Raw genomic sequence first — 25,668 nt, 5'->3', positions numbered from 1 at the left:
CACACACAGCATTGGTAGGATTCTTGAGTATACTTTTTAGTATTAAAATAGCCATTAATAATTGCCTGTAGTAAATAGTACTTTTCCCAAAGGTTTTTATATAGTCAATGTATTGGAAGTAAAAATAAATAAATAAATGAATAAATAAATAAATAAAGCATATGATTTGGGTCTTTTGTTTTTACCCCCAGACCAGGCATCTAGCCTAGTTGTTGGTGAAAAGAAGGTGATGCCACTGGTGCCTGAGGACGCACCTGCCTCTGAAACAGTTATCAACCTGGAGGTGTCATTTGCAGAGCAAGCTGTCAATCACAAAGAGAGCTCCAGGGATAGGACCCAGAAGAGCAAAGGCAACGATGTGCCGTTACTTGTACGTAATACACTATTCAGATGTCACTAAACAGAGTTTGCTTTTAATTAGCCTTTTATTTTGAAAATTTCAAACCCAGAGGAAAGTTGGAAGAATGGTACAGCAAACACCCAAACAGCCTTCATGTAGATTCATTCAACAGTTCACATGTTATAACCTTGACATTCTCTCTGTCTGCATCTACCTATGTATTGGTTGTGTTTGTCTGATAAGATAAACAGTAACTTTTTAAAGCTTAACAAAACACAATTTCAAAATACTTTAGAAATTGAATGATAAAACAAAATTATATGTACGTATGGTTATATTAAAACTAGAGGCCTGGTGCATGAAAATTCATGCACTGGAGGCGGGGGGGTCCCTCAGCTCGGCCTGCCCACTCTCACAGTCTGGGAGCCCTTAGGGGTGGGAGGTGACCCGGCGATCAGGGGAAGGCAATGCCCCATCACACCTCTGCTGCTGCCACTGCTGGCAGTGCAAGCCTCGGCTGGCCCTGGTTACCTGAGCCTCGGGCGGCCCTGGGTGCCTGGGCAGCCGCCATCCAAGGCTTGCTGGCACCTCAGGCATTGGCTGGGCAGTCACCATCTGAGGCTTGCCTGTGCCTCGGGCTGGCCCTGGGCAGCTGGGTGGCTGAGGAGACTGTGGGACTCCAGAGGCAGGCGCACGTGGAGCTGCTAGACCCGGCTGGGGGAGGACCCGGCCTTGCTGCACGCCTGCTGACCCAGTGAGGCTGTGGGGACTGGGTGCCACCATCTTGTGGCTATGGGAGCTGCCATCTTTGAGGGTGTGGCAGTAAATTAGCCTATTCTCTCCTTATTGGCTGTGGGTGCCGCCATCTTTGAGGGCAGTCAGTCAATTAGCATATTCCCTCCTTATTGGCTGTGGGTGCCGCCATCTTACGATGGTGTGAGGGTCAATTAGCATATTTCCTCTTTATTAGATAGGATTTTCCTAATTTCACATTTTCCTTTGTAGTTTCTCCCTTCCCAACCCCCATCTGTATTCAAACAAAGGTTATATGTTGCATTTGATGCCAGTGTGTGTGTGTGTGTGTTTTAATCTAAATCAGGTGACCTGCTTTTTGTTTTAATAGTTTTGAAGAGTCCAAATCAGATTTCTGATTTTGTCTGTTTTTTTTATGACTAAATTTCGTTTAAACATTTTTGACTACACTTCTGCTGAGATGATGTTTATGCCTCCTATTGCATCATCACGGGCATGATGTTAGATGGTTCCTTTATTGGGGATGGAAGATAACTTTGCCTATATGCAGTTAATATTAATTTATGGTCCTTGAGACTGTGTGAACATCCTATTTGTCAGTGATAAGCTATCCCCCAGAGGTCTCATCATACATTTGTCATCCTTGCCTGAGACAATAACAAAACTTGTGTTTGAGAAATACTCATTTTCTAATTCTGTGACAATTCTACATTGATTGGCTGGCAATCTACTATAATAATAGTAGATTACTTTTCTTTTTGTTACTGAATATCACTATGGGCTGAAGGTTCCCGTTTTTATTTGGTGTTTTATAAATCACTACGTTTGTTTGCTGTCCAAGTTTACCCAACTTTGACCAATAGGAGCCTTTGAGCTGGTTCCTATGTCATTGTAACCTGCCCTCATCATTCATTTATGACTTCCTTTCTCGTACAAGATGTCCCAGGCGCAACCTGTAGTCTTCTCCCCTCAGAGTTGACAGAATCCATTTCTTCAAGGAGGACTGGTTCCTTTTATTGACAGATTGTATTTCAAAACCAAGCTGTGGGTACTGAGTGTTCACAATGCTACTGAATGCCTTAGTTTTTTAAGTATTTATTTATTTTGTAAAATTTCCCAAATGCAAACATTAGAAAGAATAGTGTGATGAGCCCCTGCATACTCATTTATTAACACATGGCTAGTCCTGACCTATTCATACCTATAATCAGTTTCCTATTTTGTATTATTTTGAAATACATCTCTGAATTATATTTGTTTTCCATAAATATTTCAGTATGTATTTCTAAATGCTAAACAGGGGTTTTTAGAACATATTCATATTACCATTATTGTATCTAAAAATGCTAGCAATTCTGAATTTTAAACATTCAGTCTGTTCAGATTTCAAATTGTATCACAAATTTCATAATGTTTTTACAGTTTGTTTGAATTAAGATTCAAATAAGGTTTATGCATTGCAGTTGGTTGATATATTGATTAAGACTTTTTAAATCTCTCCCTCCCTTTCCTTCTCTCTCCTTTGTCTCTCTGTCTCTCTATCTCTCACTTTCTTCCTCTCTCCCTTCTTTCATTACATTCCCTCTTATCTCCTATTCTTTCTTTTCTCCTCCATCTCTCTTCTTTGAAATTTCTTTCTTTAAAAAAACTGTAGTTATTAAGTCATAGAGAAGTCCCCCCTCTGACTAATTTTACTCCCATGTTTTTCTGTTTCCTATTACTTGGTTGATTCTAGATTTATCATATTTAGGTTCATTTTTTGTGTGTGAGAACTATTTCAAGTGTGACTATATCAAGAGACACAAAATGTCTGGTTGTCTTCCCCTTTTTGTAAAATAGCAGCTCTTTCTGATCAGTGCTTGGATCTATTAGCTTATTAACAATTCCAGGATGATGTTCTAACTTCTTTTTAAAATGTATTAATTGGAATAAATCTTTTAAGGAAGACATTCTTAAAGTGGTTGCTTCCTTTTCTTTACCAGTTTTCGTCTTCTTTTTTTGTTTTGTTTGTTTCCCAGCATCTTTCACTAGTGACTAATTAGTGTTGTTTTATTTTAATTTTCTTGTAAAAATAGCATCTTACCTCATGGATTTAGACATACGACATGATGTTAGAAGAAATTTCCCATCTTTTTCTGGCATATTTTATGCTGCAGACCTAAAATTGTCTGTTTCAAGAAGCGTTCGTTCCGTTTAGTAGAAATACACTTTTATGACTAATTGAGACACCAGGAGTACTCCTGACTCTGGGGTGGTTATTGCTTACAGCCTTTTCAGAGGGCATAGTGTGGCTATGGCTTCTCTTTTTCACGCTGAGAATGGTGGTGCTTAGGATGCATCAGATAATCTGATTAGAGTATCACATAATTACTTGTTTATTTTATCCACCATTAATCACAGCATTCTCAGCTAACAATACCAACACCACCAACAATAATTTGGTTACCAGAAAAGAGTTTATATTTGTTTTTTTTTCTTTAGCTGTTTGTATCCTTGGGGGTATATCCTAAAAGGAATGCAACCATAAAATTACTGTTTTAGCTTGCTTAGGATAATTATTCTCCATGTGGTTAAACCACCAACTGCATACCTGGTTGGGTTGATTTGTTTCATTTTATTTCCCATTTTTAGGCATAGATTTTTTTTTTAAATTGATTTTGTTTCATAAGCATGTAAAATATTTGCATGGTCCAAAAGTCAAATGTAAAACCAAGGTGTATTAAAAGTCTGGCTTCCATCCCTGAGCCATCACTCTGTTCTTTCCCTCTCCTCACAGGTAAATTTCTTATTTTAATTTTATGGTTTATCCTTCTGTTCTTAGATAAGTGGTACCTCACTATACACACTTTTCTCCACCTTGAGGGTTTTTTTGTTTGTTTGTTTGATTTTAATTAGTGGTATATTTTGGAGATTATTCCACAATAGTATAGAACAATATTATTCATTCCTTTTTATAGATACACTAGAGGCCTGGTGCATGAAATTCATGCATGGGTAGGGTTCCTAGGCCTGGCTGGCAATTAGGGCCGATCTGTGGGAAGACCAGTGGGGGCGATTGGGGCCCTCACTTGCACCCGCCTTAGCCTAGCACCACGCAGTTGCCGATCGCCCCACTGGTTGCCCCACAGAGTGCAACTGGCAGGGCAATCGGGGGCCCCCACTCGCAACTGCCTTGGCCTGGTGCCACCTTCTCGCCGGCCCTGCCACCCGCCACCACTGCTGGTTGCTGTCTTTGGAGCAATTGGCAGGGCAATCAGGGCCCCTGCATGCACCCGCCTTGTCCTGGCGCCAGCTGCTCACCTGCTCCACCATCCCGCCATGGTCCCGCTCTCATCAGGGCCCATCGGGGCTGGCAGCACCTCCACTGCTGCCCACTGCCAGCACCCCATTGCCGACAGCCGCCATGTTCCGTGCCACCCCCTGGTGGTCAGCACACGTCTAACTCCTGGTGGGTCGAACTCCCACCCATGGGGACAATTTGCGTATTAGCCTTTTATTATATAGGATTGTACTCATTGAGAGAATGTATTACAGTTATAATTTATTTAACCAGTTTCCTAATGGTGGGCATCTGGGTTGCTTCCAGGCTTTATCATATATTTTTAAGAATTTGCCTTTAAGAACTTGTATGCCTAGTGGGGAAAGTAAAGGAGTATGCATCATTTGGCCTAAAGAGATGATCCGCACTCCCAGACTATTCTTAGCAGAAGCACCTTTTAAAAGTGACAGTCTTCATCTCAACAGATGGGAAGGGTTTAAAGTGACAGAGAATAGAGTCTAATTAAACAAAATGAAGACATTGTTGATTTTCATGTTGTTGATTCAATTAAGGGAATAAAATAAATTAATCTCTACTTGATAGATGTAAAAACAAAACTTCCTCTCTCATTTTAGTCTCCAATTTAATAAACTGATTTGTGCTCCCAGACCTTCTTCATTTTATTCATGTGGAGCCCCAAGCTTAAAATGACCTTCCCATTTTTACCACTCTGTTGCTCCATGCTTACCAAGGAAGCCTTAGCCAGTTCTTCGGGGTCAAGCCCAGCATTTGACTTTACTGTTAAAAGTCTTTCCTAACTGAACTTACATTAGTTAAAATATATAAAATCATCCTTGAAATTGTTAGATGCCATGTTTTTGATAATTATTTCCAATCGATCATGTGTGTATTTACGCATCTGTTCTCTACCAGTCATTTATCCACGTGTCTGCTAGAAGGCATGGACATGTAAGCTTTCCACAGGTCCTCAGCATTTTTGATGAAGTGAATACTTATATCCACCACTCAGGCAGGTGTGTAAGCAGGGAAAAACCTCACATTCCATTTCTACTCCATGCTCCTCTGCTTCTGTAAATAAGCAGTAGGCTTAATGTAACACATTGTTCTCTGTTGACCTCATTTTATATTCACTTCCTTTTTCTTACTGCATCAAACTGTCTTTGTTCATTCTTTATGATGTCACAGTGGATTCAAACGTCTCCTTTTAAACTTGGAGATCAGGTTTTATAACTTTTAATGTGCTTTAGTTTGAAAATTTTAACTGCTAATTGTGTTATTGTGTACCCACCATATCTCAGGAAGTACGCTCTGTAATTATTTCATTTATTTATCAAATGATCTCTATGAGGTTGCTATTCCAATGCCTATTTTTCATACAAGGAAATAGGTTAAGAGATTACATGGCATGCCAAGGTTTGGCTTCAGTGACTAAGCTTTTGAAGCCAGTCTTTCCTGGAAGACCATGCTGACGCCATTTAATACATTGAATTTACCAGTAAGTGTGAGTTTGTGTCCTTTTTAATATATATATGTGTGTTTAATTTTTCAATTATACTTGCCATTTGCAACAATGGATAAACCTAGAGGGTATTATGCTAAGTAAAATAAGTCAGTCAGAGAAAAACTAATACAGTATGATTTCACTTATATGTGGAATCTAAAAAACAAAACAAACAAAATTGAAACAGACTCATAGATACAGAGAACAGACTGATATTTGCCAGAGGGGAGGGCGGTTGGGTACTGGGAGAAAAAGGTGAAGGGATTAAGTACAAAGTGGTAGCTATAGAATAGTCATGGGATGTAAAGTACAACATAGGGAATATAGTCAATAATACTGTAATAACTATGTATGATACCAGTAGGGTGTTGGAAATATCGGGAGGATCACTTTGTGTTATTTTATTGGTGCTACAGACAACTTGTTTAGGATAGCTTGGGAGGTGATATAAAATGATTCTGGTTTGCTGGGTCTGTCATATAAAATAGAAATTTAATATCACTCTTGGAGACTAAAAACAAAGGGGGGCAACTGGCAGTGGGGGGTGGGGCTGGTGAGTGGGTGGCGCCAGGCCGGCCAAGGCAGGTGCCAGCGGTGCCCACCCCCCATCGCCTCATAGGTCGCCCCACAGATAAGCCCTGATCACCAGCCAGGCCTAGGGACCCTATCCATGCACAAATTTCGTGCACCGGGCCTCTAGTACTATAATAAAATGACATTTTACATATGAAAAAAAAAATCTTAGGAAATGAATCTCCTAGTAGAGGATATAAAAAAGTTATCTTGTGGAAATTGACCAGGAAAGAATGAATTCCCTTGCTTTCCAATTGAAGTTCGAGTGACTTGATGAGTAAAAGAGTCTACTCCATCATAACTAATGAAGTGTCTACTGGACCTCTCATATTGCAAGGCCTACTAAAGAGGGGTGCAGCACCAAAGAGCTATCTGATTAATTTATGGTAACACATGAGATCCAAAGACCTTATATTTTTCAAAAACAAAATTGTATTTCACTCTTTTCTTTAATCACATTTTTCAAAAAGTAAAGAGCTTTCCTTTGCTGAAATTGCACTGCCTTGTCTTAGCCAACGAACTGAGCCATCCAGTCTATTAACTAAACGGAACGACAGGAAACTTCATAAATATTTAAAGCAGCTGCCATGAATTAAACATTGGGATAAAGAAACTAAGTCCTTTCATTAAGCACAATGTTAAACAAATAAGTAAATAAATAAAGCTCACGACTTGTATTGCTAGGGTAAATCAAATGTTTGAACTGATAATACTTCAGGTTTCTTTAACCATGTACCTCGGTTAATGCTTTGAATAATTATATGTGTTTGGCTTATTAGACCAAAAGCAACTGATTTTAATGAAACATTTAGGACTTACATAAAAATAAAGGCTTGTTAAGTAGGATGGGGTTCAGTCCTTCAGAAACAAAGCAATTAGCAGAACTCTGGGACCAAGCATGAGGAAATGGTGATGAGTCTTATGTGATTTTAAAGGTGAAGCTCAGTACTAATCACAGGAAATGAAGGGAGCATCAAGCCAGTGGTCCTGCCCCTCATTGAGTTGGATTCTGTGCATTCTGCCTGTAGAATGTGTATCTTCATTCACTGAATAGACGGACCAAACACCTACGGTGTGTCGGGCCTGTGGTGCAGGAGGGTTACAGGCTGATGAAGACATGACTCCCCTCCTTGAGGGCCTCACAGTCGTAAATGAACGCCATCAACCTAGACACCTTCCTGCAGGCTGCGGTGGGTGGAAAACTGGAGCAGAACACAATAATTACTGAACTTAGGATTTAAAAGATCTGAGCTGACATCCTTATTACATCACTGGCTGCTATTTAAGTCCCTTTACTGAGCCTCAGTTTCTCTCCTTAGAATATGCTGTAATAATTCTTATCGTATGGGGACTTTTGCAGGATAGAATGAAAAGTCAATTATCAAATATTAGTAGTATCCTTATCATTTTTTCTTACCTTGCAGTAATATTCAGGAGAAAGGGAAACCATGAAATATTGAAATTATTGAAAAAGTTCTGTGAAAAAAATGTAGTCAATACTTTTTGAGAGCTTACTACTTGTCATTTGAGCCCCACCACAACCTTATAAGGTAGTTTCTGTTATCATTCCCATTTTAGGGATAAAGTGGCTGAGACACAGAGATGATGGAATTTGCCAAAGGTCACATAGCTTGTAAGTGATGGAGACAAGGTTTGCCACCTGTAGTCTGGCCCCACTTTCTCAACCCCTGTGCACTGCACCATGGAGGCCATTAACCCTTACGCTGGAAATTCACTTAGGATGCATATTCAATCAAGTCTGTTACGGCTTTATTGAATGTTCTCATAGGAAAAACAACTGTACTACAAAAAGTTAAGAAATAGCTTCTTTCTTCTATAGTGAACTTGAAGGTTTTTTTTCTTGGGGTTGAGTTTGGTTGAAAGGAATTAGCTCCTCCATTACCAAAAGTGGTGGGTTTCAGGAAGTGCTCTAGAGCAGTGACTCTCAATCATTTTGGTCCCATAACCCTTTAGGCTCTTAAAAATTATTGAGGTCCTCAAAAAACTTTTGGTTTATAAGTCAGGAAGGTGTTGTCGAACCCTCGGATGTGTGGCCTTAGGCCAGGCATCTCCAAATTCATGTTGTTAGAGGGTTGGCTGTCTCCCTGGGACTTGCCACCCTCTAAGTTTGCTGTGACTGAACCAAGAACAAAGGGATATGAAGATTTCTACAGAAATTATGGTTCCATGAAAGGTTTTGAGATGAACAAGGCTGTTTCAAAGTGCTTTTGGAATGTAAAGAATTTCTTTGGATTTCGTTCCATGGAAGTTTGTCACTGACCTGTGCTCCTGAACTATAAAACATGAATATGTAGACAAAGGAATAGTTCTTTTAATATATAAACAATTTGAAAAATGGTAGGGGAGCCCTGGCTAGTTTGGCTCAGTGGACTGAAAGGTTGTGGGTTCGATTCTGGTCAGGGGCATGTACCTCGGTTGCAGGTTCGATCCCTGGCCCTGGTTAGGACACATGTGGGAGGCAACCAATGGATGTGTCTCTCTCACGTCGATGTTTCGCTCTCTCTGTCTCTCCCCCTCCCTTCCAATTCCTCTAAAAATCAATGGAAAAAATATCCTCAGGTGAGGATTAAAAAAAAAAAAATGGGAGGAGGACTGTCATTTATGGCAGTTATACCTACGGATATTTACCTTAGAAATTAAAATTGAGAAATTTAAAAAACATTATTCCACTTAAAGCACAATATTACAGTTAACATAACATTTTTATGAAAAATAGCCATATTTATAAAATAAAAAGTATTAAGTACTATAGCATGATTTCACATTTTAGACTTGATTCCCATATCTACTTCTGTGCCACCTGTTGCACATGCATTGTACCTCTGGGAAACTGCACTGTGCAATCAGGGAAGGATGAGTGCAAAAAGCAAATAATGTCTTACAATTTATTATTAAAATAGTTTCGACCTCTTGGACTCCTTGAAAGGGTATTGGGTTCTCCCAAAGTTCCTTGGATTGCACTTTGAGAACTGCCGCTTTAGAACATGTGTTTTGCAATAGTTTTTAGATCATGAAGTATTAATAATATGGTGCAAAAATTAGCAAAGCAAAGTGAATAAAAAGGAATCAGTTGAGCATCCTTAGCCATTAAATGAGAAAGTCAAGGATAAACCTGAAAGATATAAACTTGGTAAGATTTTTAACAAACTCTTTAAAAATAGTTATTGTTTTAGTAATCAATAAATATAGTGGACTGTGATTTGTATTAATATGTTAGAGAAATTCAGAAATTCATGCTTCTATCTTGTGGTTTTCTTATATTTAAGGCATTTAATATTAAAAGAGGCAGAATAGTTAGTAGATAATACTTGAGAAAGACAAGATTTGACAAAAACACCACTTACTTGCCAGTGATAGTAGTCTCTCTAAGCCTCAATTTAGTTATTCAGCGGTGAAGGTAATAATAATAACAGCGACCACATTAAAGTGCTTAGGAAGTGCCAGGCCATTAAACCTCACATCAGCCCTTTGAATTAGGTGGTCTTCTCCCCTCCTTCTCATCCTTCTTCTTCCTCTCTTTCCTCCTCCCCTCTCTCCTTTTTTCTCCCTCCACTCCCCCTTCTCCATCTTCTCCTCCATCCCCTCCTCCCATTTTACAGAAAGAATAGTTAAGTGATTGCCAGAAGTGACACACAGCTTAGTCAGTAGCCGTAGGCCTTCTGGCTGTAAAGTCCATGCTCTTAAGTCTCCCCTCTGCTCTTCCCTCCCCCATGCTGTACAGCTCCTCTGTACCTACTTTATTTGGGTTTAATGACAATTATATTATGTTATATCGTATATCATATCGTGTCATATCATATATCATATCATATCAAATGTAGGTAAAGGGTATCTGGCATATTGTAAGCACTCGTTAGTGGTTACTATTCTTCTTTCTCCTTCTCTTTCACTTCCCCTCCTTCTTCCTCCTGGTTTGTGCTGAACTCCTAATCTTCTCTGGTTCTTGACGGTCAGTTAACTAGAGTTCTTTTTCTCCTTTGGGTTTACTGTCTTCTCCTTCTCTTAGCCACGGTCTGGTTCCATCCTTTGTCGGACTTCAGATACTGACTCCTGAACTCCCCACAGACTTATCGAGCATCATTGGGAGAGTTTCGCTCTCTATTCTGACTCGCGAAATTGTGCCATAGCTTTCATCGTCACTATTCCATACTAGCAGTTTTAACTTTCACAAAGAAAAGGGTAGCTACTGTACACCTTGACTATATTAACTGTGTTTATTGTAGAGTTTCAGATTGCCAAAAGACAAAACAGGCACCACCAGGATTGGTGACCTAGCGCCCCAGGACATGAAGAAGGTTTGCCATTTAGCCCTGATTGAACTGACCGCCCTCTATGATGTACTGGGTATTGAACTGAAACAACAAAAAGCTGTGAAGATCAAAACAAAAGGTAATTGGAAATGAAAAACGGTTGGATTTACTTCTAAAGTAGCAAGGATGAGCTTGGCTTTTTAAATCATATTTTTAGGGGCAAAACATCTACAAAACAAACCACCTCTACAAGATATCTAAAATGTAGATTCTAAAACATCGCCTTCAAAAATTTGCACCTTGATAAAAATGCACTGTCTCCTAGAATGTAGAAAATAAAGGCATAACCAAAAATTTAATTAACCATAGAAGGAAATTATGAATCAAGGAATCTTAATTCACATGCTCTCTCCTTTAAAATTAAATAATGCATTTGTCAAATACACTTATTTATTTCCAAAATAAGATCTTGAAAAATGACTTTAAGATGGTTGATTCTGATAAATTATTTTTGCTTATTTATTTGATGGAAAATACATAGGGTAGTTAGTAGTCCTTTTGTTCATTAACATTCTACTTCTAAATATTTTACAAACACATTCTTTACTCCCTTAAGAAAAATATGCCATGTGGTGCATGATACCGCTAAATTGTATTCATTGTGGATATGTGTAATTTTTCTTTTGTATGCAGCTTTGCCCATTTTATAAACTTACAGTATTTTAAATAATATACTAGAGAATAGACAGCTTCTCAATATTTGTTTTTCCAAGACTTTATTGGTTTGGAAATCCAGAAAATTCTCTTGACAAAGCTTTACTGTTTAGGAAATTCAGACCTCTTGTTTTACCTTAACGGCATCTCCTAAAGAGAAACCAAGAATGAGGATTATTGAGTTGCCATGGTAACATTAGCAAAGACAAGTATTCACCTGATTTAAGTTTCAGAGGCAATTTCTCTGTAGGACTGAAGTGTGCCTTCCCTTCAGGCCCTCTTCCATGCTGGGCCCCAGAAGACCTCATTCTGTGCTCAGTTCCTTTGAGTATTTTAGCTTAAAGCTTGGCACGGTGAATTTCTGAATTAAATGATGCTTCTGGTTTTCCACCCGTCCTTTGAGGATAATGAAGACCTCACATGCTTTTTTTTTAGAAGTTTATCACAAAGCCTTCTCCAAATATAAAATGAAAATATAATTTAAATAGCTGTGCTCAAGACTTTAAAAGTGGCTTGAGGAGGTTTTTATGTTTTAGAATTGCATCCCAGCACTATTAACTAGTTTGAAGCCAGTGTTAAGCGAAATACTGTCATTTTTATTAAGAGTATCACTACTAACAGATTTTCTTTCCACCTTTTTAAGTGTTTTTCTATCTAATCAAAGCTATTTATCTTATAAGCTGGACTGAACATTCTTGAAGATTACATCTTTTCTTAATTTTTAAATTAAGAAAAGTGGATTACTGGCATTCTTGTGAATGGCATCTCTATTGAGTGTCACAGTTTGCAATGTCTGTGCTCATATCTCAAAGATAATCCCCCTTTCCATGTTCACAAGTGATTTATACCTCCCTTGATGATGTGTGTTACACTCCTTTGCTAGCAGTTCACTCGGTGGTGGGGGTGGGGTGGGAGGTACTGGGTACAAGCTATGCTCATACCAGACTTAAGGCATATGATTTTAATTTAGAAAAATTAGAAATGATTACCTGTCATTCTTTCTGGAATTATTTCCAGATATATAAACTATGAATTTAAATTCAAGAATACTAAGTATCTACTATATTTTCTAAAGAAAAATGTTTGTAAAACAAGATCATAATGTTCGCTGATCTCTCAAAGGTGAGTGTTTATAGTCTGCTGTATTGTAGAATGTTATATGTCAATGAAGTATGGAAGAGATGAGTGACATTTGCTTTAAGCCAAAACTTTCAATTTGACTACATTTAGTAAATTTTTGCATATTTATGTATTCCCACAGGACTCTCATTTCTCTTATGCAGCAGTTTATACTTTTGTAGTTATTTCCGGAGATTATTTGTGATCATTTGTTTAGTTGTCTTTCCTTGCTATATTACTCTCTAAGGCAAGGTCAGGATTTTACTATGGGAAGGTATATGCTTAAAGACTACACAGTGGCATTCACTTGGTAGGTGCTCAATAAATAGTTGTCTGATTGAATGACAAGATTAGAAATCTTATGCCTTAACATTTTGCATTAACGTTTTATGGATTGATGGAAATGAAGAAATGTTATTTTATTTTTCATTGCAGATTCTGGCCTTTTTTGTGTTCCATTGACAGTATTGTTAGAACAAGATCAGAGGAAAGTCCCAGGAACTCGAATACCCTTGATATTTCAAAAAGTAAGTAGGCCTGAAGGAGTCAGCATGGAGAAAACATACTTGAACTAATAGTGTTTTCATTTTTAGTTTTGCATTCATACTATTATAATATAGTTTTCCAATTGATATGCTCTTTTATGTTGTACTTTGATTTTCTATTCAGGAAGCAAATTTGTTTCAAGGGCTCATAATTTTTATTTCATGGTGATGCATTTTGTGTTACTATTGTAACTGTGATTACCTGGCATCATTTCCCTGTCTTATATTAACTGGCTTTGTATAATTGAGATTTCGATTCTATAATACACAGAAATGGAAACTGCTTATAAATTTCTAGGGAACTGAATCTTCATGAATATTTCATCCCAAGCTTTCTTATTTACAGTGAGGATGTCCAATTTAATTTACCAGTGTCTACTTCCAAACTAGGCCAAGAAACCATAAAGTAGAATGAGAAAATGATTGCTAAACTGTCAAGTCACTTGTCTAGTCAACACTTAGTTATTCATAAGGGGATTTTCTATGGCAATACAAGAATTTCAGTCTCATCTCTGAGCCATCCTTGTTCAGAAACACAGATTACGTATGATACAAGTCAGGGAATGCACAATGGAGAAGGCAGGTCAGATCAGTTATGGACAACCCAAGCTCTAGATTCTTAGCAACACACCAGGCATATCACATTTTCTGGGACTTCTGGCAAGAGTGGCAAGGGAAACTTTCACAATTGATTGACTCCCTAAAATCATCAATACTAAAGCTCAACCTACTTGGCACTTATTCTTCTGCTATTCCAAGCCAGTCATTTACTTTTACCCATCTTACCTACTAACCTCAGATTCCTTTATTCCTCATGTTCTCCATTATATCCAAACCTGTTTCTCAATGTTTTTCCTGTTGAACATTGCTCTGTACAGTTGATCCTACTCAACAGCTCTGTTAGCCACTGCCAGTAGAACCTGTATCTGTTTAAATAGTTGTCAACACTGCCTGTGAATAACAGAGAGCTGCTACCAAATGTAAGTCATCTATTCAAATTCTTTTAATGTCAATAAAAGGTGTCAGTTACTCTACACAGATGATTGTACAAAGCAGGGATCTCAGAACTATCCTTTCTACCAATTGTATTAGGATTCTCCAGAGAAAGAGACTTATTTTAAAGAACTGGCTTATGAGAGTTGTGTGGGCTGGCAAGTCTGAAGTATGTAGAGCAGGCCAGCAGACTGGAAACTTGGGCAAGAGTTAATATTGCAGTCTTGAGTCTAAAGTCTGCCAGTTGAAAACTAAGGCCGAGTTTCTGTGTTGCAGTCTTGAGGCAGAAGTGCTTTTGCTTTGAGAACCTCATTCTTTGCTCTTATGAGGCCCATTCACAGTATGGAGAGTAATTTTCTTTATTCAGAGTCTACACACTTGACCAAACAACTGGGCATAGTAGCTGAGTTAACACACCAAATTCACCCCATACTGGTGAAGGGTAAGGCTAGGTCTCCACGAAAGTTTAGTGACCCTCCTGACTAGGGTCAGGATTGCATCCAATCCCTTGTCATTTTTTCTTGAAATTGTTTTCTCATGTATTTAGTTAGTTTACATTTGTGGTTTCTTCTTGAGACCCTGGCTGCCCCTCATTTTGAAGTTTTTGGATAATAGCCCTAAAGTATTTTGATTCATTAAAAAAAGGAACATATAAAGAGCTTACTATTAGATAAACACTTATCTGTTTGCATCCTCTCTGAATTATAAACAAAAAAATCACAGTGTTTTATCATAAAAAATAGTTTTTTTATTTATCAGCTAACATCTGAATAATTAGGTATTACCTCAATTTTGTGGAAAAGAAAGAGTTAGAAACCACTGATTTGCAAAAAAGATTTGTTAGTAGTCTTTAGAGGATTGTATTTTCTCAATTATTGAGAAATATACTTAAAAAGGGCTTTAGTAAAACTTATCTGTGAGCTCTATTTCTTGTTTTTTCTCAGAGGCACATTGTTTAAACCATATTTTCAGAAAGATTCAGGGAAATAGAAATATTCTTAATTTTTATCGATGGAAAAATTATACCTAATGAGCAAATTCTTTTTTACTGTCAAACCAATCAGCCAAATCAAACACACTCTTTGTCAATTGATTTTTAAATTCATTTAAGTATATAGAATGTATTTTGGGAAATGCCATGGAAATTGTTGGTAAATTACAGACTAAATCCTGAAAGATAAATTACTAAAAGCAGCATGATGAAAATATATAGATCAATATAGTTATTTTTCATGTCAGTATTAAGTTGGAAATGAAAGGAAAGCTGTAAATTATTAGTATGTTTTAATAATGCAATATAATGTGGGAGCTAAAAATATGTTATTTTCTAAGTGAAAAATATGATAAAACATGACATTCTTTTAGACAATGTGTATTCATACCTCAATTGAGTGCTAGAATTCAGCTTTAGATAATAATAATAAAAATACTAAAATATAAAAATTCAAAGATTACTCTCATTCAGTTATTTAGAAATCATGATCAATTTTTCCTTTGTATTTAATGAAAGCAAAAGGCTTATGTTGGTAAAAACTAATTTGCTATAGCTGCTAGCATATAATTTTATCTTTTGTTAATAGAACATTTTAAACATTGTATAAGAGTAAATAAAGCACATATTGCTTGTACATTGAATAACTATTACATGATATTATTTGGTAAATTTGGTTTTAAACACTTTATTGAATAATGCCTGTCTAATGTAAAATAATTATGTAAATTATTTTGATGTGGGTTTTTATCCAGTGTAATTGGAAAAATACGGCTTGGAAAATATTCCAGTTGAATTTCAAAAAATCATGTACTGCATTGACTGATTGCTTAAAGATGCTTCTCTCGTCAACTATAATAAATCTTTTGGAGAATTTTGAGGCTACTCTTTGCTTTATTCTTACCCAACTCCCTCAAGATCAGTTCATTCTTTGGCCATCATCCTGGGATAGAAGAGATAAGGTCATTAAAGAAAAATGCCATCTTGTCCAGTGTCCACACACTATAGAGGATATCTCATTTTAGAACATCTAGACAAAGGTCAAAAGACCTCATTTATGATGCCATGCTTTGCTCCTAAGACACTTTAACAACCCCGGGGGAAACAGTAAGCTGTATGTGGTTTATAGAGCCTTGGTTAATCATTAAAGGAGGTTTCCATGAGGAAAAAAAATGACAATTTTACATTCTTTTGGCACTCTGGGAGATCTTTTGCTTTAGGGTCTGCAGAGAGTACTGTAGCAGGATTAGGGGTGAGTGAAGAGTCTGTCTGCTTTTTATAAAGGAGGAGAAGCTATTGTGCAAGGAGCGTGAGTGGTAGCAAGGAAAACCTAGTCGGGGCTAGTAAATGCCTTATGTTGAAACTGAGGGACAAGGGAATTGATTTCTTTAAAATAGCAGAGTGCCCCCTATAAAACCTCCATGTACTGCCTTCCAATTGGATGATCCCTCTGCCTTCCTTTTATACCTTCCAACGTAAGTCATTGCAATGTCTGTTTGCCTTCTTGTAGTAGGTCTCTGCCTTATTAAAAAACAAAACCTTTGTTATTTTAATGGGGTTCTGGAAGTACAGAGATCTGCATGCATTAATAATAGAGTATGAGGTATGATTTAGAAGCCCTATCTTCTTTTCTTCTTCTTCTTTTTTTTTTTTTTTTACTATTTTTTATTTACGTTTGCCACGAAAAGCTTAAAGGCTTAAAAATGAATATTTGCAAACAGTTTGTTTTTTTGCCTTCATATCATAAATAATTCTTTCTTGGAATAAGCTAAAAACGAGATGTAAATGTGCAAATACTAGAATTCCGTAAGATTTATTTGATTGCGGAATGTATGTTTCTCGGGAAAAGCAGAAGAAATGGATGGTTTTAGTTGCTTGTAAACAATGAAAAATTTCAGTTTCTGTTTGTTTGGAGTCCCACAGCTGTTGTGTGAAATTATATACTTCTGTTACAAAGGAGTATGAGACCCAACTTTTTCTAAATTCTAAATTATAATGAAAGTTTTGGGACTCACTGGTTAAAGCGTAGTGGTAGTGCAGTTTCATTCAGAACTTCACGGAATCCTGTTTCCGCGTCCTTGTAATCAGTTTCATTTATTTGTATGTGAAACAGATGTTAAATCTGGAGTTGTACCTGTTCTGAATACCAAAGTCAGAATGTGCTTCTGTTTACACACAGCTGATTTCCCGAATCGAAGAGGGAGGTTTGGAAACCGAAGGCCTCTTAAGAATTCCTGGAGCTGCCGTTCGAATCAAGGTACTCTCTCGGTTCTCTCAATGTCAGACTTTATTGTTTCATTATACTTTTACATTTTAAAAGTTAACTCGCCCTCCCGCCCCTTCTCCCCATTGTTAGCAAAGTAGATTAAATATAGCAATAAAACCTCTTGACATTCAGTTTATATTTAGTTCTTCTGTAGTCTCCTCTGACTTCTGTGTAAGTTTTGATTCTTTTTTTCAAAATCACCATGTTACATGTAATAATAATACCGCGATCAACAAAGCGGCAAATAATCTCTCTACTGTGCAAACATAACATAGGAACAAAAGTCAACAGGCAAAAGATGAGTAGTTTTATCCTTCTGATGAGAAGGGAACGCCATGAGTCAAAATATTAATAGGGGGCTGGTGACAGATTTAGTCAGCATGAACAAGAGCAGTTGAGTTTGTTTGTTGGTTGGTTTTTGAAGAAGGCAGGATGATAAACCACCCAGGTGAGCAGAGGAGGAGACTTGACATGATGAGTCTTAGTGAGCTGCCGAAATGAGACTCTGTCTCATCACTTTCCTGACTTTCACAGTTCCCTGTCTCCCTGGACTCCAGGTAGCCAGAGTCTGGCTTGTGAAAGAGGTCATTGCAGAGGTCCCAGTTGGAGCCTCTCTTGATCCATCCCTTGCTTTTCTCTCAAGATGATATTTCCTTCTCACTCTCCTAGGATGCCGTGTATCCTCCCCCTTTCTCTCTGTTACCCAGCTCCTGATCTGGGGATTAAAACACCCAATGAGTGCATGGCCAAGGTGCAACTGTCCCACGGACCATGCATGATTCATATGCCTCTCAGGGGATTTGCACTGTACGGGGCCTCATTGTAGCTCCGTCTGGGAAATCCATCTAGGAAAGTTTTGGTTAGCAGTCATGAACAACCTCCTCTACCTTCTCCAAACTCAGCTGTAGCTCTAAACTGCCCACATCCAATGTATTGTCTTCCTGACTTTGCAAATCCAAGAGAACGTGGGGTAGAGGGCAGAGATTTTTCTCTGCTCCTTTCCTTAAGACCCACCCAGAGGGAACCTTTAGAGCTGGATCAGAATGAAGGGACCCCCGGGGGTGCACACCCTCCTCGCCGGTGACTGGCAGCGGTGCTGCCAGGAGTGGGATTGAGATTCATACCTTCCACATTCCCATCACCTCTTACTTTGATAAACCGCCTCACGTTAGGAGGCCAGTTTCGGCCTACTTGGCTCTCACTGCATTGGGATCTCAGTTTGATCGGATTCCAGTCACCTGATATTCCCTGCTCACAAATTTCATTCAGCCTGTGTCCCTGGGGTCTGGTGTCTGGTGCACAGAGGTCCCGGGACTGTTCTGGGGCCCTTGTGAGTGTGATAAGTTGCCATTGTCTCAGTTCGTTTGCAAACACCTACGGCAATTTCACCACCAGTCAGTCACGGCTGTGCTGTGTGAGATTCTGAGATCTGTTCTGTGGAGGAGCGCGTTCTCAGACAGAGAACGACTCAGAAGCAGGTACTGGGACTTCCTATGACCCATATCAGCAGGAGTACTGCTTCTCAGCTCGCTGTCCACAGCATTCATGAGCAGCATGTGATGGCCAGCTCACAAGTCATGAACACGTTTACTTTAGCACCCAATGGAATGTGTATTTGATATTTTGACTGGATTGCTGGCAGAGAATGCATTCAAATAAATGTCGTTTCTAAGAAGGTCAATTAAGTGGATTCAGCGGGCTCTACTCTGCAACCCAGCCTGTTGTCACATACAAGCTAGGCAGCAGCTGGTCCATTATAAATAAAGATAATATGCAAAATTATTGGTTGTCTTTCTCCCATGTCCCACAACATTTCTCCTGCTCTTCTCCCTTTCCCTCTTCCCCTCCCTCCTCCTTCCTCCTCCCTTCTTTCATTGTCTCTCTTCCCTCACCTCTCTTTCCTCCACTCCCCATTTCTAGGTTTACCTTTCTGTAATTTCACCAATTACAGAAATAATTAGGGTAGAGACAGGAGTTGAATTGGGAAGAGCAAGTGTAATAAATTCACCTTATACGAAGAACAAAGACCGTTAATTTGGGAGAACAGTTTCAAATAATAGGAGAAAGTGGCAGGGACTTGGAGGGATTTCTAACATAATAGGATGTACGCCACAGTGGAAAGGCATATAGAAAATAGTAATTGTGAAACTAAGTTGATTTATTACTAATACTTCAGCAACATTTGGAGAGTCCTTGAGGTAAATGAACTAGGTAGTGCTCATTCCACACAGATCAAACCGTTTTCTGCAGCTGGCAGCAGGGTGGCTGTGTCACTTAAGGCCCCTGCATGGAGGACAGGTGTATTGATGTATTTTCATGCCTCATTAGCCATAGAACTTGGCTTTCTATTTCCCAGAGGTGACTAATCAGGGTAGCCTTCTGCTCTAGGCCCAGAGCTGGATTGCCATTTTGTTATGGAATGTACTTCTAAATCATTTGAAACACAGACTGTATTTTTAAACAATGATTTTTTTTGGTTAATTTAATGAAAAATTATAGTATCTAAATAAAGCCCCCCCCCCAATGTAAAGACCATTTTAACGAATCTCTTCATTAAACCTTTACGGCTTGAGGTCTGAAGCGTGTCCAGGAAGTTTCTGAATCTCTTGGTTTGGCTATAATTTTCCTTTGGGAAAGCAGCCTGCGGGGAGGGGTGGGGCGCTTCCTGAGTGACGGACAAGTGTTGGACTTGGGTACTTTCACAAGTCTTTTCTAAGGAGTAGAATCGCTTGTAAAGTGGGAAGTGCATCACACTCCCTGCAGGAAAATGCACTTACTGGTAGCTGTTTTTTTTTCCTCCTGCCTTTCAGAATCTTTGCCAAGAACTGGAAGCAAAGTTTTATGAAGGGACTTTTAACTGGGAAAGTGTCAAGCAGCACGATGCAGCCAGCCTGCTGAAGCTGTTCATCCGCGAGCTGCCCCAGCCGCTGCTCAGTGGCGAGTACCTCAAAGCCTTCCAGGCCGTGCAGGGTAAGTAAGTGCTGGCCCTCTCGGGAGCAGGCTTGCGTGGCTGCCGTCCTGTTCATCGCTTTAATGACAAACAGGACCAGATATGTTTGGGTAGACGTGGTGACTCACTGGTGTCAGCGGGCGCTCAAATGCCACACGGTCGTTTTTCCTTTGTAACTACACATCTCTGGGCAAATAGAAAACAGAATGTTCTCTTTGGGTACAGGCGAATTGCATGCCCTTTAAGCAATACAATATATTTTCATGTTCAAACCTGGAAACATCACATTTCTCTTAGAATAGAATGAGTCACGCAAGATCTCTGATACATTTTTCTTGCCAAGTGTTAAAAACAACACTTATTGGAGAAGCTGTGGATTAACAGTTATAGCATAAGAGCGCGAGGGGATCTGGCAGAGTCTGCGATTATTTTCTGAAAAGTCAAGTTTTTGAAATTGCCGTGCAGAAACGTGGAACAAGTCGTGTGACGGCCGCATTGGTGGAGGGCAACGGGCTTCTTACGTCTTGCCAGTTTGCAGTCTTGGGCAAGCTCCAAATTAACGTCTCAGATAGTTCTCAATGCCTTTCTAGTGAGCACAGAGATCTTAGGAGATCTATATACGGGCATCATTAGCCCTATAGTCCCGAGAGGCCAACAAAAAAGGGAAAATGCCACATCCTGGTGACCGCCTGTTTCACTTCCAAATGTGTTCACATTTGAGGGTAGAAGGGGAACTGTTAACGATTATGGTGAGCTACAGTGTCAGCCAGAACTATTCCAAGCTTTTTTTTTGGAAATTATATTTGAGGTGTAATTTACATACAATATCATATTAGTTTCAGGTATACAGCATAATGGTTCAATATTTGTCTATGTTGTGAAATGATCACCACAATAAGTTTAATTAATATATGTCACCATACATAGTTACAGATATATTTTTCTTGTGATGAGAAATTTTAAGATTTACTCTCTTAGTATCTTTCACATATGCAATACAGTATTATTAAGACTTACTCTCTTAGTATCTTTCACATATGCAATACAGTATTATTAAGTGTAGTCACTATGATATATGCTGTATCTTACATCCCCTGACTTATTTCTGTTATAACTAGAAGTTTGTACCTTTGGACCCCCTTCACTCATTTGCTCCCACCCCAGCAAAACAGCACCAGTCTGTTTTCTGTACCTATGAGCTTGGCTTTTTATTTTTTATTTTTAATAGAGTCTACATATAAGCGAAAATCGTGTTATTTGTTTTTCTGTCTACTTATTTCACTTAGCATACTTCCCTCAAGGTCCATCCATGTTGTCACAAATGGCAAGATCTCATTCTTTTTAATGACTGAATAATATTCTGTTGTATTCCAAGCTATTCTTCAAGCATGTAATAATATTGAGATGATTCCAGTGGGTCATAGCATAACATTTCTTAAGAATTTCTAGGGCAGACGTGACGGAAATCATCTTCTGCTTAAAATATTTTTTCAGTGGTTCAGTTGTGCTCTTTTACACACATTCCTCAGATGTGGATTAAAGGACCACATCTATCCCTGACAAACAAATGCCAGAATGACTCCAAATATCCATGATTGTCACTTCAATGGTACATGGGCTACCAAATGTGATAAATATCTATGATGATCATGTACCTCTTAGACTCTTCCACTGCTGGTTGGTTTTCCAATTCATTCCACAAATGTTTATTGAACACCTATTGAGCTCAGGCTCTGTGTTACATGTTCCTATTGGAATTGATGGATTCTTACCATGTAATCTGTTCACTCATCATCAAAAGAAACAGACTTAACTGTTGCAGATTCACCCTGACACCATGCACGCAGGGTCCTGTCCTCCATATGTCTTTTTATGGGGACACAATTCCATGCAGACGTTGAAATTGTTTTCAAAGCACTAATGTGTGGGGCCGCTTGTCCAATGATCACAGTTGGAGTGAGCATCTGAGAGAGAAGCTCTGGGAGGGTGCGGGGAGGGGAGGAGGGTGGTTCCCTGATCTCCCACAAACACTCCCCAAGGAGGCTGCTCAGTCGTGGTCTTACATTTCACAGTGATGTTTATGCTAAATAACCTTTTTCTTACAACATGAGAAAAGAAAGTACAGATAATGTTTGGCAAAGAAAAGAACTCTCATTTATTTAATAATCTGTCTGCAGATCTTCCAACCAAGAAGCAACAACTACAGGCTTTGAACCTTCTGGTCCTCCTCCTGCCCGATGTGAATCGCGACACACTGAAGGTCAGCTGGACTCCTTTCCCTTACATATCCCTCAGAGCCACTATTTGTGGCAAAACAATACGATGTTGTCATGGAAATATCAGTAGTAACCCATAAAGAAAAGACCTGTTTTTAAGGACACATGGGGAAGTCTAACTCTTTATTTATTTATTTATTTACTAGGTTAGTTATGTTAATGCCATTATTAGGTGTTTTGTGTTTTAAATTTTGCTGTGACATTTCTTCTACCAAAGCAGATGATTGAGGTTGATTTTTTTTTTAAATCTGTATATTTTTTATTATTGACAGTATTATAGATATCTCCCATTCCCACTCTGCCCAGCTCCCCCCACCCTACTCCCCCCAGGTCTTCACCACACTATTGTCTGTGTCCACGGGCTATACTTATAAGTATACAAGTTCTTTGGTTTATCTCTCCTCATCCCCACGCCCCCACATCAGTTATGACAGTCTGTTCCCTGCCTCCAGGCTTCGGGGAGGTTCATTTGTTAATGGAAACGTAGTGCTTTTTGTTTTTTTTTCTTCTTTTTATTTTTCTGCATTTTTCAAATTTTATTTAAGGAGCATGTATTAGTAAGGTGCAAAATGAATGTTTAAATGGAAAATCCTAAGAGTCATCACATATAACCCACTGTTGCCTAAAGTTGTTACATTTGTTTGGAGTTTGGACTAAGTTATAATGATGATTTAAAAATCTTCATTTAGCCAAAAGATAGACGAACTCAAAGAAATTCTAGTTATTTCCCTGAGGGCTTATCCTGAGTTGCTGATGTTTATCATGATTTCAAAATGTTTTGGTCTAATATTATATGATTTAATTCCATTTATTAGAAGTGTTTTCAGAGTCTTTTATAATAATTGGTAGATTGCTCTACATTAATTTATTTTCCTTAATGATGAGAGTTCATAGGGTAGTAAACTTTTATAAAAGAAAAAGAGAAAACTTCAAAAGTATAATTTAGAGCTGTGGCCAGTGTGGCTCAGTTGGTCAGTTGGTTGAATGTTGTCCCGTGCACTGAAAGTTAACAATTTGATTCCTGGTCAGGGCACATACCCCGATTTTGGGTTCCATTCTGGGTTAAGTGTGTGTGAAGTGGGCAGAGGGTTGCCAGCCAATCAATGTTTCTCATACCAATGTTTCTCTCTCTCTCTCTGTCTCTCCCCCACTCCCTTTCTTTCTCTCTCTTAAAAAGAATCAATAAAAAATAAAATAAAAGTATAATTTAGAAAGAATATTTATCTTAAGTTTTGCCATTGCCTTCAAAAGATTCTTTTTATACAATTAAGGGTGGAACCCTTGCCCTTTTACCCCCCACATCCCTACTTTTCTTTCTACTTAATATGAAATATTATGTCAAGAAATTTCATGTCAAGAAAACAAAATGACCAGTTGGTAAATCTTTGGAAATTTCCCCCTGAATCTCATTAAGGTTCCTTGAACCGACACTAGGTGAGGGGTAGTTCTTCCAGGCCCATGAATGAATGTTAATCCTCAGCTTGTCTGGACTAAAGCAGTGCTTGAGGATTCTGGAGTGAAAACACTCCATTGCTACAGGAGAACTCCCAAAGAGTTAATCCCATGACGAAGTCAGAAAAAAAATCTGTGTTTAAATGATTGTCAGATGAGTCATGAGAGCATCAGGTTTTGTTTTGTTTTGGAGGCAGAGGCCAACTCCGGACAGGGTTACATTCAAGCTTTGTGTGAACATGGCGGCGTTGTAGGGGTGTGCAATGGTGGCTGACGCAGGGACAGGGGGCTCAGGACGAAGTGGGACTGGTTCCAGTCTGTTCTCTGCTTGCCGGCTGTGCCCATAACACGGGCTTCAACTCCCTGCAAATGGGGGCTTAATCCTTCTTTTTCTTATTCACATGGAGGTGCCTGTCTGTGTGTGTGGGCCTGCGAATGACCAATAGAAGGCGGGAATTGAAAGACACATGATGGACTTAAAATATGCCTGCATTCAAATGAGTTCAAACAGTTGTGGGAGGAAACACTTCTTCCAATATGGTCACTACTGGGCAAGGCTGGTCTACAATTCATTTTTATAGTTTGCCTTCAAAATCAGATGCATCATTTTTAAAATTCTGTTTATTTTTTATATGCAAAGTGACTGGGAGTACAATTTTATAAGTAAGGTTGGAAATACGTTTTGGGGGTAAAAAAGTTGGAAAATGCAAACAAGTCATTTTACGATTTCACATAAGCTTTAGTAGTGTTAACTAGCCAACTCTGATGAAGGTTTCCAACAAGATTTCTCATCATAGAAACAGTGGAACAAGTACCATTTGTACAAGAGAATAAGCCATTTAAATTTAGTTCCATAAAGGACCAGGGGAACTCCGTCTGAAAGTAATTTCAGGAAGCTTAACGCAAACTTCTCCCATTTCTCCAGCCCTCGGACCACTCCCTCAGTTGCCATTGGAGGGAAGTGTGTGATTGTATAGACTATTTCTACAGCATATTTAAGGGAGAGGAGGCGCTGGGTTAAACACCATGTTCTTGTTTAAGCATAGAGCTCTGGGTATCTTTGGGCAAGTTGTTTGACCAGGATTTTTTATTTTATTTTATTTTTTACTTTGGATTATTGTGCATTTTAATCAATAATCATACCTTTTTTGACTTGGGAGAGTAACAAAGACTGATGTTAAGATATCAATAAGGGATCCATATGAATATATTTATTGGCATTTGTTTATCATTTTTGTAGTTTTAAAAAAATATTAAGTGTATTAGGGTAACATTAGCTAATAATATTATATACATTGCAGGTGTACAACTTTATCATACAATAACTGTGTGCTCTCTTGTGTCTAGTCTCCTTCCATCACCATGTATTTGACCCCTTTTATCCTCTTCCTCCTTCTCACCCCCGCTTCCTCTCTGGTAACCAACATTCTGTTGTCTGTGTCCATGAGTTTGTTTTGTTTGTTCATTTGTTGCTTTTTGTTTTATATCCCACATTTGAGTGAAGTCATATGGTTCTTTTCTTTCCTGTCTGATTAGCATAATACCCTCTCTCAAGATCCATCCGTGTTTCTGCAAATGGCAATATTTCACCATTTACAGCTGAGTAGTATTCCATTATGTCTATGTGCCGCATCTTTATCCATC

At 38.6% G+C, this 25,668-nt stretch overlaps 1 protein-coding gene across 1 annotated transcript in view; it reads left to right on the top strand.

The window, feature by feature from the left end:
- Nucleotides 1-25,668, top strand: part of ARHGAP18 (Rho GTPase activating protein 18) — a 125,108-nt gene that overhangs the window by 77,729 nt on the left and 21,711 nt on the right. Inside the window, exons 5-10 of the mRNA XM_079780406.1 lie at nt 192-370; nt 10,692-10,857; nt 12,987-13,078; nt 17,260-17,337; nt 20,157-20,316; nt 22,474-22,556. Of these exons, the coding sequence (XP_079636532.1) occupies nt 192-370; nt 10,692-10,857; nt 12,987-13,078; nt 17,260-17,337; nt 20,157-20,316; nt 22,474-22,556 (758 nt within the window). The remainder of the gene's footprint in view (nt 1-191; nt 371-10,691; nt 10,858-12,986; nt 13,079-17,259; nt 17,338-20,156; nt 20,317-22,473; nt 22,557-25,668) is intronic.

This window comes from Cnephaeus nilssonii, assembly GCF_951640355.1.
Source record: "Cnephaeus nilssonii genome assembly, chromosome: 9".
Taxonomy (NCBI): domain Eukaryota; kingdom Metazoa; phylum Chordata; class Mammalia; order Chiroptera; family Vespertilionidae; genus Cnephaeus; species Cnephaeus nilssonii.
This window is presented reverse-complemented; position numbering and strand designations above follow the sequence as displayed.